Raw genomic sequence first — 16427 nt, forward strand, 5'->3', positions numbered from 1 at the left:
AGTAAGTTCAAACCTTTTTTATGACAATACGATTTTTGAACTGAGRAAATTAATTTCAATCACAACATTTCAAATCGTTTGAAGTGTCGAACCATGAGGATGTTTTCAGCAGTAACATATGTACGCCATACCCCCGGATCAGTTTTTTCGCCTTTAAGGGAAGAACGCTAACTAATGATTACTTTAATAAACTTAAATAATTTTCTTGTTCTTAAACCATTTTATTTTATACATAGACAACTTTTACCCATATGTATAGTACGTAGCATGTCGTTACAATTCGGCTAACAAAGTTGGACAATGCATACAAAGCCCATTATAAAGTCCTCACCATTATCATAAGTAGCATCTACTATATTTAYGCTCAAATAGCACATAAACTTAAACTAAAAGCAGGAAGCACGTGACTGCCAACTTAACAATCACGATACAAATACATTCCTTACTAACGGCACGAACAACCCAACAGCTAATGTGAAATGTGCGAAGCATTTCGATTATTTAATGTCACAGAGCAAAGCAACGCCACGCAACGTCCAATGCTTCGGGTTGAAATCCGTCTCAAAGTCAATTGAGCCAACATATTTGGCATCGGTTCGTTGTGGTTTTCGATAAATCGGACACTCATAAAGCTTAGGATCCTTCCCAGCAGTTGTGTTAATAGCATATATGTAGATTACCGGCATTTGTTCATAGAGTACTTTCATCTTGGACTCGACCAACTTGCCACTGCGCCGATCCAGCGAAGCACCTAAGAGGTAATGTGTATATACATATTTTTATGGAAATTTAAAGACTTTTAAGTGTGGTTTCTCCAAAAGWAAAGTGTGGAACTACGTCCATTTATATGTATGGAATTCTAAGAGGGATAATAAAATATATAGCACACTCTGATACATATTTACTCATACTTRGGTGATCATTTTGTGGTTGGAAAGCAGATATATAATAATATTCAAAATATTATAGATTTCATATTTAGGTACATAACTGTACTCGTGCAAACAACCAATTTATTTAATTAAAATGTAAACACCTGTCCATAATTCGAACCACCTTTGTTAATTATAAAAAGTATATGTATATCTAACAAAAAAATTTAAATAATAGCTTATGACATTCATAAGATATAAGGTTCTAGATTTTTTAAAAATATTTTCTGTCTCATCGATGGTTAGCCTCGACCCTCCTGCATATGTGCATTCTACTATTTACGTATATACATACATACACATTCTCAAACGTATGTGTGTTTTAACTTGCAAACGAAGTGACCAATAAGAGAAAAAATTAGGTGAAAATGGATTTAAGATGTAAAAAATGTGAGAGTAGGGATAAAAGCAACCAGAAGTCGAATATGCTTTGACGTTAATGTGCTAACATGCTCAAATCCTTATACTATTTTAATATGTGCTATTGGCATGCGTGAAAGCTCATTTCCTAAGTGAAATGCGCCACTTTAACTCTCTTATGGGCATACGACGTACTACATGTAAAATAAAAATTTTACGGACAAGTATTTTGTAGCAAATACTCGTTCAAGTTCGAGCACTATTAGTATGTATGTACATGTTTTCAAATATTGAAATACATTCTGTGAATTTGTAAGCTTAAAAATGTCCTGAAATTTCGACCCTGAATGACTAAAGTCCATTTTTTAGTCAGAATTTCTAGTTATTACTTAGTACTTTTCCTTACTACAAATGTCAAAAAATCTAGACCAAAAACAAGTAAGGAAGGGCTAAGTTCGGGTGTCACCGAACATTTTATACTCTCGCATGACAAGTTTCATCAAGATATCTCAATTTTTACTCAAGTTACAGCTTGCACGGACGGACAGACAGACATCCGGATTTCAACTCTACTCGTCACCCTGATCACTTTGGCGTATATAACCCTATATCTGACTCTTTTAGTTTTAGGACTTACAAACAACCGTTATGTGAGCAAAACTATAATACTCTCCTTAGCAACTTTATTGCGAGAGTATAACTACATTTTTGAAACACATTGAAATCTAAAGGTTTGCAGCAAATATTTGTTTGTATGCATTACTCGTGCTACAGCTATATATATATTCATAAAATAAAGCAAATAGGAAAACTTCATAATAAATAACGAGTGCTAAATATAAATAAAGAAATAAACCGCCATGATGAAAAAGTTAGAAATTACAATGGGTTACTATGAGAGTGGAAAGGTCATATGTATACAAATGGCATACCTCAGGTCACGCCAACTGAAAACTGGCAATACTCACCTTCCAGAAATAGTCCATGCACGTAGACACCTTCGGTGGGGTATTCGGAGATGTCTTCCTTATTATAGCGAGTTATTTGATTTTGCAGAACAACCGAGTCCAGTGCCCAGCCTTTGTGTGCGCGTGTCACTTCCTAAAATCCCTCGCAAATCCCAACCGAGATTTGTTTTGCATTTGTTTCCATTTGAATGTATTAAAGCCAAAAAATAGTTTGGATGGAAGGCCACGTACGATTATATGCGATGCAAAGGGTGACAGTAGGGAGGTGAATTGGATAGTTATTGTAACTCAAGTGAAATAGTAGCAAAATTAAATTAGATTTGCTTGCAAATAATAAACAGTTATAAATAAGAGTTAAATGCCAACATTCAAGGTGATCAAAGCGCGCCCTCAGGCGTCGAAATTCACACAGGTCACGTTATTCATGTGAGCTTTGCTAAGCCCATTMTAAATACATACTTACATACGTAAACGCATACCTAATAAGTAATTATATTCATTAATTTAATTAATCCTGGCAAAGTCAGCTTGTGAGAAAGAGTTGCGCGAAGGTATGGATTCTGCATATATCGAATATTTTTAGCATTGCTACGATTACTTACGATAGTTTTAACTGCTTTTCTGTTGCTATGAATAAAATCCTTTCATATATGTATATTCGCCTAAATATAAAYTTGCCCTTGCACTGTTTTTCCTTATAAACCCATATTGCAGTCCTCTAAACAAACTTTTCCCTCTCATAAAATACTGGAGAATTACGGAACAACTAATAGCTGATCTCAAGGAATRATAAAATGAATACGTCTCATAGTCGCTCTAATAAAACTTAGTTTGTTAAGAGCACAAAAACATTTATCCTACTCATTTTCGCTTAACTACCAAATAGTAATTTCCGTTTCTGCTGCTGACGGTGCTAGGAAGTAATAATGTGAAAAATACAAAAYAACTTTATTATGCGCGTCATGAACTGTATTAGAGTCGTTCTCTTAATATTTGCCTTCTCTTGGCACCTGTTCATTTCTCGTAAGACTGAAAAAGTTTCAATATCAAAAGTTGTTGAGAAATAAGCATAAAAAAGTGACAATAGCAATAAGAAAACATTCCCTTTGTTTGCCCGAATTATAAAACAGACACAACAAATAAATGAGCTACAAGTTTAATAACACACAATACGAAATTATATTTAATATTCAAAAATATTATTTTACCAAATTTCAATTAAACCGGACACAGCGGAATYGCTGCAAGTACGGATACCCTCACTGCAGCTTCGAAAGTCTGGGAACGAGTCGGTACTCCATTTTCATCTTACTCTCTAATACTGGAACCAGATTAAGAGATCTGTGTACGAACTGTATATGTATTTTCTTCTATCCAGGTTCATGCTATAGCAATTTTAGGTGTTTCTAACTGGGCACTGTTCATGGGACAACCTAACGTGCAACGATTTTTTTCACTTACTACGTACCTAAAGTCAAGTGAAATGGCGGTCACACACACTTTCGCAAACATAAGTCCAATTGATACAAATATACTTGTATATATATATATATATACTTGTATATAGTATATATGCATTTGACGGTTGAAAAACAAATATAAACTTACCTGTCGCATAGCTGTTAAAAAGCCTTGGGGATTAAAGAAGCCCGTCATCCAAAATACCTTTCATAATATATTCACATTTCGTCAATTCACAAATTGAATTCGTGTGTATTCAGTCGGATAGCGTCAATGGGCATGCATTGGTGGCAGCAACAGTTACCATATTAAAGAGGATGAAGGCCATGATGGAAATATTATATATAGGAATATACAAATGTTATATATAGTATATGTGGTCTATATTTAATAAGCAGAAATATTTAAATTAAAATTTTTTCAGAAAAGGAAGTCAGATCGCAATGAACTCTATATAAATTTAATGACGAAATTGACCGTTAAAGTTTTTAAATTATAATAATTTTTCATGATGTAGATAATAGTTTTTTAACACTCACTTTCGGTCTATCTGTTGATATCCAAGTGCGGAATTGAGCATTTCGTTCCAATAGCTCCGTGTACCAGAAGCCTAGAGTTGTCGATTCCCAAGATATCTATGAAACGGATATAAAAAAATTAATCTTTTCAATCCAATAAATTAAATATACTTGTATAATGTTATCAAATATATAATATTAATTACACTGGTCGGTTAAACAAAAAATGTCGGGAGAAAGAACATTGTTATGTAATTTTAATATACATTAGTGTAATGAATCTGAAACTGTGTACATTTAGATTCTATCATACCTAGTTTTTAAGCTTTTTGATAACCTAAATGGGAATGCAACAGTATTTTAATGAAATTTCAAATTTCCAGAACGGAAGCGAGCGAACCATTGTTGTGATAAACGAACTGATAAAGCATCGTCTCCATTCACTCCACTCAATTCCACTTCACAAATTACGTTGGTGGCATACGTGGCATTCTTACCATTTTTATACAAAAATTTCAAAATTTAGGGAATTTCTTCATTATTTTCAGTCATTTTTGAACAGCTGTAACCTTTTCGAATTTAATTTTAATGAAGCTAAATAAAGGTTAAAGCCTCACCTTTCCAACATTATATGATATGATACATTATGATTGGTAGCACTAGACATCTATTGACAAAATACGAGAAGTCTTTTTCGACCATCAATCTATGCAAAGTTGCTGTAGAGAATTTAGAGTTTGCTGAGATGATTTTACYATCAGCCAAAAAAAAAGACGCGGAAACGAACTACTTAAGAAGTGGATGGAAATTGCAGTTCTAAAGAAATCGTTCTCATTTCAAAGGCAATTTCGTGATATGATAGAAAATTAGCTTAACGCAGCTGCAAAACATGAAAGAAAGTATTCCGTTGATATGTATCTAATAAATTGTCCAATTGAGATGATTCTGTCTCCTTATTAACTGTTTAGTCTCGCTATCTATTCATATTTATTCATTTATTACGGTATAAACTAAAATCTAAATCTGCCCGAAAGTCTCTATAAGAACTGATTTTCGAAATCGTACAAAACAAAGTTAAAACAGAATTGATGAGAGTATAGAACTTCCCACCTTTTTACCTCCGTGCGCTGTTTTTGTTTCGGCGAACCCGTATGTAATAGCAATAAAGCGAATAAATCATTTAAGAGGTTTTTGCTTTGCTATCCCATATACAATTAGCCAAAAATTGGTTAACTTATTGAGAGAATAATACAATATTTTTACATTTTTAAGTATATATATTTACCTATTCAAAGTTCCATCTCACATAGGTAGCAAAGCAAAACAAAATAAAAATTTCTTCTCACTACGTAAACTAAGGCGAAAGCTACCTTAACTTCAACACGCACGTACGTCKGTTAATTCATATTATTACGTTTCATAAAAAGTAAGGTGCTCTCACTAATTTTTCTTATACATACATGTTCATACTAGCTTATATATGAAGAAGGGACGTACATTCGTATACATTTCTTATGGCATGTACACAATTGGATAGAAAGTATGTTTGTATTTTTAACCTTCATCCAAGATTCCGGTATGCGTGCATCATACATAGCATCCAAGGACTCCTTCAGGGCTGGACTCATCACAATTGTGCCATCAATCGCCAATTTCAGGTCGCACAAGCATGTGTATACTTTCTTAATCACTTTCTGCATGCGATCAATTTCTTGCCTATCAATGGTTTGATTAAAAATAATAAAAAAAGAAATATATAATATATATGTGGAAGCTTGCATATACATACATATGTATGAACATAGTTGCACTTGTTATAGTAATCGACAGCTGCTCATTATTATAGATAAATTATGGAAAAGAAGACCAGCAGCAGTTTCCACAGCTTCAGACTGCGGCGTCTAGTTACCTGAGAAAGATGTTCATCGGTAGAAGAATTCCCATGCGAAGTAGGTTCTCACGCACTTCGTAGGCGTTATACTGAGGCGGAAGCTTTCGCAGCATGTCGTCGGCCAGCTGATATACAATGCTCTCGCGTGTCTCCCCACCACCCCCGCCTCCYTCTTTTGGCTGCACGCTCAGTATGGTGTCCAAAATACCTTAACGTGGGAGGATAATTCAAATTGTGGCAAAATAAGAAATTGAAATGTCCAATATTGTTGTATCCTTTGCATAAAAAGCTATAAGTTATCAGTATAAGCAGGTTAAATTCATTACACATTCTTGATGCATGTTCACCCACACCCAATGCAATGATACAACTTTCCTCACATTTCGCTGATTTTACTCATAAATTTTTGTCAACATTCTCCCTTTTCTTCATTAGTTACACATACCCATCTGGAATATTATACCGTTAGCTCAGCAATTCTGCACATTTCAATTAACACTAAATAAACGAAAGCGCTCATAGTATATAAGTAGTAAAGTATGTACATATGTGTATACATAGAAGTCACCTTTGACCTCTTCCATAAATTGATCCTCCTGACATTTTGTAGAAGTGTGCTATTATCAATAAGAGAATAATGGCATTTACCTTTGGCTGAATTAATTTGATACGTGATGTCAGCATTGGAATGCAAGCCAAACACCTCTGGCGTATCATAAGCAGGCAAGCTGTTTATATAATCGACGAATCCTTGCAAACTCTTCGTATTCGGCACTTTGTATCCTTTGTAGAATTCGAATGAGTTACTTAAAAGCCCCTCACAAAACCACACCGCGGTAAAAGTGGTCAGCAGTCTCTTATCAAAATCATCAGTCACACGCCCGCCATATTGAACCTCTCCAATCATGTAGACAAGCGTTTGCCATGAGACTCCCTTCTTTGGATCCATCTCATCCAAGTGATTCTGTATGAACTGCACGCTCGCTGCAAAGTCTGCCTGATTAAACTCATATGGTACATTCCAACCAAGCGGACCAAATTTCCTCCGTTCTTGAACGATTGTGTGCAAAAAGGCTACAGTATATAGCAATGGTGGCCATTGTGACGCAGCGGTGTAATCGAGAAAGTCCTGAGTGAAAGCCTGTGGGTAGCGCGAACAACACCAATACATTGAAGCATACCGAATACACAGGCATGTTCGATTATATTAACCCAAGGTGCGATAATGTGTGGGTAACTTACCTGATAGCTGCGCTTTAGACTGGCTCGTATGCCTTGCGGTGGCTCATTGGTGAATTTTATGGCCATTTGAAGTAAGCCGATTGGAAAATCTGCATGCGGTTCTGTGGTCACCCACATTCGGAACGTATCATCGATGTGTTCCGTCTCTACGAGCATATCAATGACTTCCGCGCAGAAAGGCAGGGAGAGATGAACATTCTGCAATAACACCCAGCCACCGCCGGACATTGAGTCCATTATCATTTTGCGTGCGTGGAATTCTTGCCCCTGCCCCATTGAAACCGATTTCAAAGCTAAGACAGTAAAAGAAATATAATTTTACCATTGTGTTGTATGTGAGATGGTGCAAGGCCAAATTAACGTGATATAATTGTGTTATTATCTTACGTATGCCTTTTTGTTTGGCCAATGCGGCAATTTGTGTCGTAGGATCGGATCCAATAGATAGCAGACAAACGAACGGCGTGCGTGGTTCTGATTCTGCCCAAGTCACTTCAAGATCTAAAATCTGCATCTCGCTGTACTCAGAGCCCAAAGACTCTGTAAAATTTAATATATTTTTTTGAAAGTTATATTAATATATCCGGCCTTGCTTGTGGTTATGGTGCACATATAATATTATATATGTACATACATTAATTATTATTATATAATAAACTATTTAAATATTACAATGCAAATATTATTTACGTATAAAGACGAAAACGTTATTGCCGGTATGGGAATACAAGGGGCTGTACTTGAGATTTAATTTGGAAATGATTGATACAAATATTTGTCATAATAAATTTTTCATTTGGAATTTATTCAAAATTATTATGTAATTTAGGATTTCATATAGTCTCACAAAGTTATAAGTTATAAAGAATCAAAAACGTAGCGTTGGGAATTGTAATTGCATAAACTCATTTTTGTATGTTATCTAACAACACCTTTTTGAAGCAAGTGTAAAAATTGATGATTTTTTTTTTAATAATTCATCATAAACTATCTTACATTCTAAACTGGATTAAACTAGGCCTATTATAAATAATATTCCTACCCTCTATATACTTTTTCGCTTGTGAAATCGTACGATCCGGGCACCAAGAACGCACCAATAATAACTTTCGAAAGCCATCTAAAGAGATCTGATAGCCACATGGAATTTCCTCATTCTCCGGCTTCTCAGCTTCATACCAAACACGCCATTCCTTTTCGTTTAACTCAATCTGAAAAAATTATGCTCATATTTAAAAATCGTCTTTCCGATTTATCTGCAATCTAATCTCACTAGTGTCAGAACATTTGAAAATGTTTCCAACTTGCTTATTTCCACTAAATTCAACCATGTGATATCCAAGATCCAGCGGAATGGTTTTGGCGTGACAGCATTTAGGTCAAGGGAAGCACCACCTTTAACAAACGACATAAATTCCTCATGAGTCACATTGCCGTTGTGGTAGTCGATTTTAATGGCCAGCATTAGGGTGAACAACTGCTTATGACGTTCATATAAGCTGCGATTTGTAAACTTGTAGACCTCATAGGTCAGATAGCGTAAAATAATAATTATCCGTTCCTCAGTTACATTCGATTTCGTGGATTTGGTGATTGAATTATTGAAAATAACCAAAAATTGTTTCAAAGAATTTTGATACATGACATTCACATTACTCATCTCAACAATCAAAAAATAAAGTACTGAGCCGCGGGCGGCCACGGCACGGAACTCTTCCCGAGCCTTCATAATCTTTCGTTCAGTTATTTCGGAAATTTTCAATTTTTGATTCACTTCCTCGGATGTTGTTTTTGTGACTCGTAGTACCTCAATTAAAGCTTCGTCATCAACCAAAGATCCTTGTGAAGAACTAAGACGATATAACAAATTTGCCTCTAATTCCTTCATTTTGCGTTGATTTGTCATAACGGTTTCGAAGAGAGCGACTCGTTCAGCTTCCAAATCTGATTTCTCCATAAGAATCACTCTTCCTAAAAGTTGATCCTCGAGGCCTCGCATTGTGACAGTAAAGTCAATGATGGATGTTTTAGCGCTTATCTCCGGACTAAACGCGGGATTTGGTAATTTCGTAGTTATATATAACATAAAACCTGGCATTACATCACACTCCTTGTCGCCCACCAATACTTTCTCTATGCTACCCGACTTGATGAAGTTCTTCTCCAACACATTGTCGAGCACTGGATCCAGCTCGGTGCCGACGTCCTCAATTAACAATGGTCGTCCAAGCGACAAAGAGTCTTCTAAATGTGTTCTGAAATACTTGTGATTTAAGGATGTAATCTGTAATTCGTTTTCACCCTCTTTTGATTTTATCCAAAGTTTTCCCTGTGTCTGGGGATCTACCAATAGTGGATAACTGCTTGATTTTGTAGCAATCAAGGCATTCTGTACCGACAACTCATCATTTGGTAGCCCCTGCAAAGTCCATTCTGACACTGTGGATGAATCAACGAGCATATTAATAATGTTCAAACCCGTCGTGAATGGAATATGTTTTTGTTTTAGAATGCCCATCCATGTTCTAATTAAATTTGCACGAAACTCCTGATTATATGGACCGCAATATGAAAGAAAGCCTGTCGCTAGCAAAACGTCACCAACCAGCTTGCCAAGTTGTATTTTAAACTCTTTGCTCTGATTTGTCCAGCGATGCTTTTCATCTGAAAGCCCATTTATTAATGCTGTAGCTGCAGTCATTTTTCGTAGACACACATTGGCAGCATCTGTGAGTCTTTGTTTCTCACCAACGGCTTTATCGTACTGATTTTTGACGGCCTGAAGTGCTTCTTCACGCTCCCTTAACTGTTCTTCAGCGCCAGCCAAGTCATCCATGGCTAACTATGTATACAAAAATTAGAGAGACATCAAAAGCAATATTAAATATCTTTAGGAAATGTTAATTCTCTGCCAATAAATAAAACAATGCCATCGAAAACGCTCAGTTCCGTTCAGATTGACCATTAATAATAATTATTTGTTCAGTAATATTAATAAAATAATCATTACAAATGGTATTGGGCATACATACCATCTGCAAACTCAAAAATAAATAAATAAAAAACAAGTAAGGAAGTGCTAAGTAACCGGATGTAACCGAACATTTTATAATCTTGCAACCTGCAAGGTCAAAGCCGGCTAAATATCAGATGTTGACAATATTAAAAAATGTTGCGAAAGGGTTCAACTTCATTGTTTGACGAAGTCATGAATGGTTTGCAATCAAATTTTGTATCATGTTAACTTATTGGTAGTTTTTAACAAAACCGATACAAGCAGAATGGGCGAGGTTATAATCGATTTTATCACTATTCATACCGTGAGAGGGCGTTTTAATAATATTTGCTCTAAGCGAATTAGGTTATTACAATGTTAATGGTTTAGGAGGTATGAACATTAAGCCCATTAAAGGGGCGGGAGCATCCCCATTTTGGCGTTTTTTAGGGGTTGCAATGGTCGATTACACCCATCTTCGAACTTGTATATATTAATTAAAATACWAAAACTAATTAATTAATTGGCTCTGCAGACATTCACATTGATAAAACAGTTGTTTACCTTTAATCGCGCCTCCTGCAAAGTGAGATTTGTCTTTAGTGGTAGCACTTCTTTGTTAACACTGTGGAAGAATGACATAGCTTTGGTCCAAGACAACAATCCAGCAACGTCTCCGCAAACTCGCCTTGCCATGTCCATATTATAGTCGTCCATGCGAAAGTACGGTTGAAGTAAATCGATCATTTCATCATTTATTGTATCCTTTGGATAATTTTGTAATTGTAGCAGAAACGTTGCGCTGGCCATCATCTAAATTAAAAAACATATGAAAATGTAAGTGGTCATTTAGACAAAAAAATACCTTTAAGGATTCTTGCCAAGATGGCTTCGGACATGGTGTTCCAGAGTCCGGTATACAAGGATGTAATTTTCTTTTGAATAAAATCAGGACACAATCCATAATTCTCATAATTAAATGTGGCGGTCGACCCAACTTGCGTACTGTTGCAATGTGCGCTGGCTTTATTGTATTCAATGCCATTTCGGCCTCTTCTAGCGCCGGCTTGGCAGCCTCTAACTTTTCCTCGGCTAGTGCTTTTTCTTTTGCAATGCATGCAACTAATGCCTCGGCTTTGTCTTTTACAATAAGAACTTGATTTTTTACAATTTCGGCTTGCATTGCTCTGTCGGTAACTTCCACCAACACAGATTCGGCATTTTTGGAGGCCTCCACCAACTCCTCCTCCATTACCACCAAGTCCTTTTTTAGTATTTCAACTGAAGCGGAGGCTTCCTTTAACTTCTCTAATCCAGTGTCCATTTTTTCTGCACCATCTCGTAATTCTTTCTGTGTTTGCTGATATATATTTTTGTAACCAGCAATGAAATTCAAATATGACTTCGGTGTCACGTGTGTTGCTCGTCTAAAGCGCTGGAAATATTCTAACGATGTTTCCGCGACAATATCTTGAATAGAACCGAGCGCGTTGACCAACTCTTCCTTCACTGCCGGTGTACACTCAATTTCAAAGTCACTCAGAAAGTGTCTTGCCACCGAGACGAGTGCATCCTTTGGCCAYGGCTGGAACCAATCGATAGTGCATCCGGACACCAATGCCGGAAAACGTTGCACCCTCGATCGGAATGTTTCACCAACTGGCGAGAAACAAAAAGCCACATGAAGATTGGCGCATGTGCGGGCCAAGAAAAACTCCATCACACTTTCCGGGGTCGCTGTTTTTCGCTGATTTTCTCGTTTCATAACCGGAGTCAATTCTTGTACAATTTCAGATTGTTCGTCTCGAGAAAATAGATTTGATATCACACCAGATGATAATATATTGTTGAGGTATTCAAGGAATCCCTCTTCTTTTATGTCCATATCAGTAAATAAAAACGTTGTTCCTTTGCCTTGAACACCACAGGTGCGATATAATAATTTTAAGTCCTCCAAAAAGTTGGCTACATTATACGACCGTGTCAAAGCAATTTGGAATATTTTGTAGCCAGCTATAAATGATGCCAATTTTGTCAATGATTGTTTTCCCGATCCACCGACCCCGACAAGCATGACGTTTCCCCTCGGATGCCGAATGATTCGAGAGATCTTCACCAAATGCAGCATAGCATCAGGGAAGAAAACCAGATCCATCCCAGAGCCTCGTACCATTTCATTAAACTGTGCGAGGAACATAACGAGACGCTCCCGGAGCACTTCATGAGAATTCACCGGTTCGTAAACTTTGGGTAACTCCATATCAGCGTCCTCTCCCTCCTCACCCGTTGGTTCAGGTGCATCACGCATGAAATCTACAAACACCGGGTTCGGAATAATCATCTGCGAGTAAGCTTCACCAAGCTCCTCACGCACAAGACAAGCTAACTCCGAACTAAACCACTCTTTATCCTGAAAAGTCGTAAAACGGTCTGCAAATACCCGTGTGCATTCATGTTTCCACAATGACATGAGCACGCTATCTGCTGTTATAACAGTTGACAAAGTCCCCACCATACCTTGCCATATCCGCGATAAGTCACGTAAGCTAAAAACATAATGAAATTTGGCAGGTGTGGGTAAAAGTTTCTCACGCGTTCGCTGCCACAAATGACGAGTCACAACAATTAATTTCTTGACTAAACTACGTACTTCCGACGTAAACCCACGTTTGGCATTATAATGCCCTTCACCAATTACACGAAATATTTTATCAATCGACTCATCATCCGGAATGTTGCAATTAAACACACAAAATTGTCGTTTTAATCGCGACGGTATGTCGTTACGGCCACCACCTGGCAAACCCATTGCGGCTACATATTGAACATCCACTACTGTCGTAAAATCTCCAGGCTTCTCCAAACTGTAAAAGCCTTTCATATCCATACTTTGGCGAACAATTTCATTCGTCACTTGATCGCCCCATTCATTTATCTCTGGCAAATTGACATCATCAATAAACACAATCAATTTACGTCCTCCTGGAGGACCAAAAGTAACCCCAACACGTTTCTCCACATAACTCTCGATAGTACGTTGAAATTGGTATGGACTGGTGGCCGATGAAAAATTGAAAGAGCGACCCATATAAGCCTCCGGGTTCATTTTCTTCATAAAGTTCTTTGTTATCACCGTCTTTCCAGTACCCTGTTCGCCAATCAGCATTACAGCACTTTCCTGATTCGCTATGGTAGCGATTAGGTAATCCATACGTACATTATCAATGATGGGCACTAGAATATTTAGATAGTCTGGCGTAGATAACTCTGGATACATATATGGAGTGACCAGTGTCTTCCACGCCTGCCACGTGCCTGCCTCAGAAACGAAGAAATCGAAAATACTACTTTCGGTGCTAGTCGCCTGCGCGTAGTCCAACTGGGGGAAAGCTTCTTTAATATATAAATCCAGACGTATGCGGTCAGCGGCATTGAGATATCCCCCGAGACCCCAAGCTAGTGCAAAGATATATAGTCGATGCAAATGTTCGGGTGTACAAGTATCTTCTTTCTCCTCTACAGCCGGTTCCTCGGGAAGCTCGTCTGTGAAAGTGTAATAAAAAATAATGATCTAGTGACCAAGAACTTTCCCTTAGCATAGGTAGGTGATCAACAAATAAGTACATGCGAATTTATTTAGTTACAACAAAACAGTTACAACACGTCGGCAAACAGCATATTTAATAATATCTGGTATTACATAAGAAAGTTGACTAAATAATCACGCTCACATACATACTATGAAATAATTACAAATAGACAATTGTAGGCACCGAATCCGCAGATYACGTGGATACATCAAGTGAATAATTGCAGACACAGAATACATACATTTACAAATAAATGAATAGCATCGGTGTGTTGAACCTGTGGTTGGTTTGTTGTGTGTATAAAACTTTGTATATTTAAAATAAGAAGCTATGGAAAAAAAAKGAATCAAAATATGGTGATGCTGTAGTGCCTTTTGAGTCCTTGACCTCAGGTGCTGAAGAATAATTTTATTTTTTTAATTATCCGTTAATTTTCCTACAAAGAGACTTGGCACAAAAATACAAAGCAAATAAACGGAACACATTCATTGGAACGACAAAGCCAATAAGTATGTGTGTACATAATGTGTGTGTTAGTACGAGAAGGAGTGCGTATGGATGTGACAAATGTTTGTTTGATAAGCTGTTGCATATACATTACCGCCATCACCGCTGGCGGCGGAGTTTCGACGCTCCTGGTTAATTTCATTCACCTTTGCTATGATTTTGTGTTTTCCCGCTTTTGTTACTGCAATATGTATTGTTATGCATCGATATGTGAGTATATAATATAGTCATATAGCAGTTATTGATAATGTTTTCATGTGATAAATGTATTATGCAACGGTTTTTGGTTTTAATGCAACAACACAGAGCCGCCTTAGCCAGTTAATTGCTGCTTTTGTTCACTTATCAGATCATGTAATTGAGGTAAAATGGAAATTCTACCTGTAAAATACATACCGTCGTTTGTTTCTTTACTTGACAGGCTGACAGCTTGCTCCTCCTCCTTCTTTACCGGCACCAAGCCCTGTAAAATCGATAGCATCTGTCGTACTATATTGCATTGCAGCACCGACATCAAAAGCTTAAGGTTTTGTGTGCCCCAGTTGTAAACCTGAATGAAAGTTTGCTCGAAGAGGGCCCAAAAAACTGATTTTTCACCAGGTGCGCGATTCTTTAGCCAAGCTTGTACAACTAATCAAAAATAGTTTTTCAAACGTGCACCCAAAACGATTCGGTCTACACTTTCTTACTCGGTCTGGAATCTAATCCTGAGGAACTCATGTACACCATTCCATTCCGGGACACAGTTGCCGGTGACGCGTTGTCAATATTGTGCGGTTCGAAAATTATTTTTACAGTTGGTGCCATAGTAAGACGATCGCCATTTGCCAATGTCAATGTCTTGTTATCATCTAGAACTGAGTTCAAATTTTCAATCCAAATACTATCTACGGGACCGTCCAGCACGAGCCAAATATGTTCGCCACTTTTTAATTTGAGCGTTTTGCGCCACAAAGCCGAAAATATGCCATCGGTCCAGTCATTGGTCGCCACATCTAACCGGCCAAACATTTGAGCAGCCGTTATAGCCTTTGGATTCATACGCATCTCGCGATGATTGTCACCCATTTGAGTGAGTGCCTTCATTAGTGTATGGATGCATGTTGTCTTACCAGCACCACTGGGACCCAATGTCATAATGCCATGTCGAACGGTTTGGGTTTCGTATAGTTGTATTAATTTGAGAACCCATGGAGGATGGTAGACCAAATTTGCTTCTTCCGTCTGCTGAGCAATAGCTGCTTCAAGTTCTGGGTAATTGGTCTTTTCGAGTGTCTACGTAATGGAAGTTAAAATACAATTCACATACGCAAACCCTGTCCACATTTTTATTACCTACCTGATTGGGAAACAAATCCGACACCAGCGACATGAATAACGGTTCGTCTTCATCAATCAACTTCGAGAGATTCATATCGCGTAGGACACGCATCACAATCGTACTCTCGCCATCCTTCGAGTTTCTCCGCTTGGCAGCACCCAAAGTACGTAGTACCGATAAAATGTTTCTCAAACCAAAATCATAATGAACCTGTTTAGTTAACTGCTCCTCGCACAGTTTATAAAGTGTGTAAAATTTTCTCGCCAGTGTAATATTCTCCAAAAAGCCACATGACGCCAACTTGACGCGTATTATTATTTGTCGGTCTGGCACCATCATCGCGACAGTACGAAATTGTATTTTCAAATTTTCAGGTAATTCCTTTCTGCCAGCGTAGCCAGGATTCTGCAACAGTAATACAAGTAATACAGATAAGAATAAGTGTACACATTTGTATATGCAACGAAGGGGGAGAACCAAAATATTAGACACAAAAGACGAGCCTTAGCGAAGGACACAGATGTTCCTTATACCTTTGATATATACTCTGAGAAATTTTAGTTGTCGTTTTTCTTATAATGCAAGACAACAAATCATTAAGCTGATATACAATATATAAACATAAGTTACAATAAAAGAGAT

General features: G+C 37.3%; 1 protein-coding gene across 5 annotated transcripts in view; it reads right to left on the reverse strand.

Annotated features, from left to right (window-relative positions):
* LOC108974392 (dynein heavy chain 5, axonemal) overlaps positions 1-16427 on the reverse strand; it is a 27507-nt gene continuing 11080 nt past the window's right edge. For 2 of the 5 annotated variants that reach the window (XM_018942175.1, XM_018942174.1), the window contains 17 exons: positions 15804-16190; positions 15154-15739; positions 14861-15094; positions 14559-14645; positions 11233-13910; positions 10932-11180; positions 8646-10214; positions 8415-8583; positions 7760-7912; positions 7373-7665; positions 6779-7271; positions 6149-6338; positions 5799-5955; positions 4261-4356; positions 3869-3925; positions 2261-2393; positions 1-751 (listed from right to left, as the gene is read on the reverse strand). In XM_018942175.1, coding sequence (XP_018797720.1) covers positions 498-751; positions 2261-2393; positions 3869-3925; positions 4261-4356; positions 5799-5955; positions 6149-6338; positions 6779-7271; positions 7373-7665; positions 7760-7912; positions 8415-8583; positions 8646-10214; positions 10932-11180; positions 11233-13910; positions 14559-14645; positions 14861-15094; positions 15154-15739; positions 15804-16190 — 7785 coding nt within the window. In that variant the 3' untranslated portion in view covers positions 1-497. Of the gene's footprint in view, positions 752-2260; positions 3729-3868; positions 3926-4260; positions 4357-5736; positions 5956-6148; positions 6339-6778; positions 7272-7372; positions 7666-7759; positions 7913-8414; positions 8584-8645; positions 10215-10931; positions 11181-11232; positions 13911-14558; positions 14646-14860; positions 15095-15153; positions 15740-15803; positions 16191-16427 lie in introns of those variants that run through there. The other 3 variants (XM_018942176.1, XM_018942177.1, XR_001993795.1) reach the window with 3 other exon arrangements.

This window comes from Bactrocera latifrons, unplaced genomic scaffold, assembly GCF_001853355.1.
Source record: "Bactrocera latifrons isolate USDA-ARS-PBARC rearing strain unplaced genomic scaffold, ASM185335v1 scaffold_55, whole genome shotgun sequence".
Lineage (NCBI taxonomy): Eukaryota > Metazoa > Arthropoda > Insecta > Diptera > Tephritidae > Bactrocera > Bactrocera latifrons.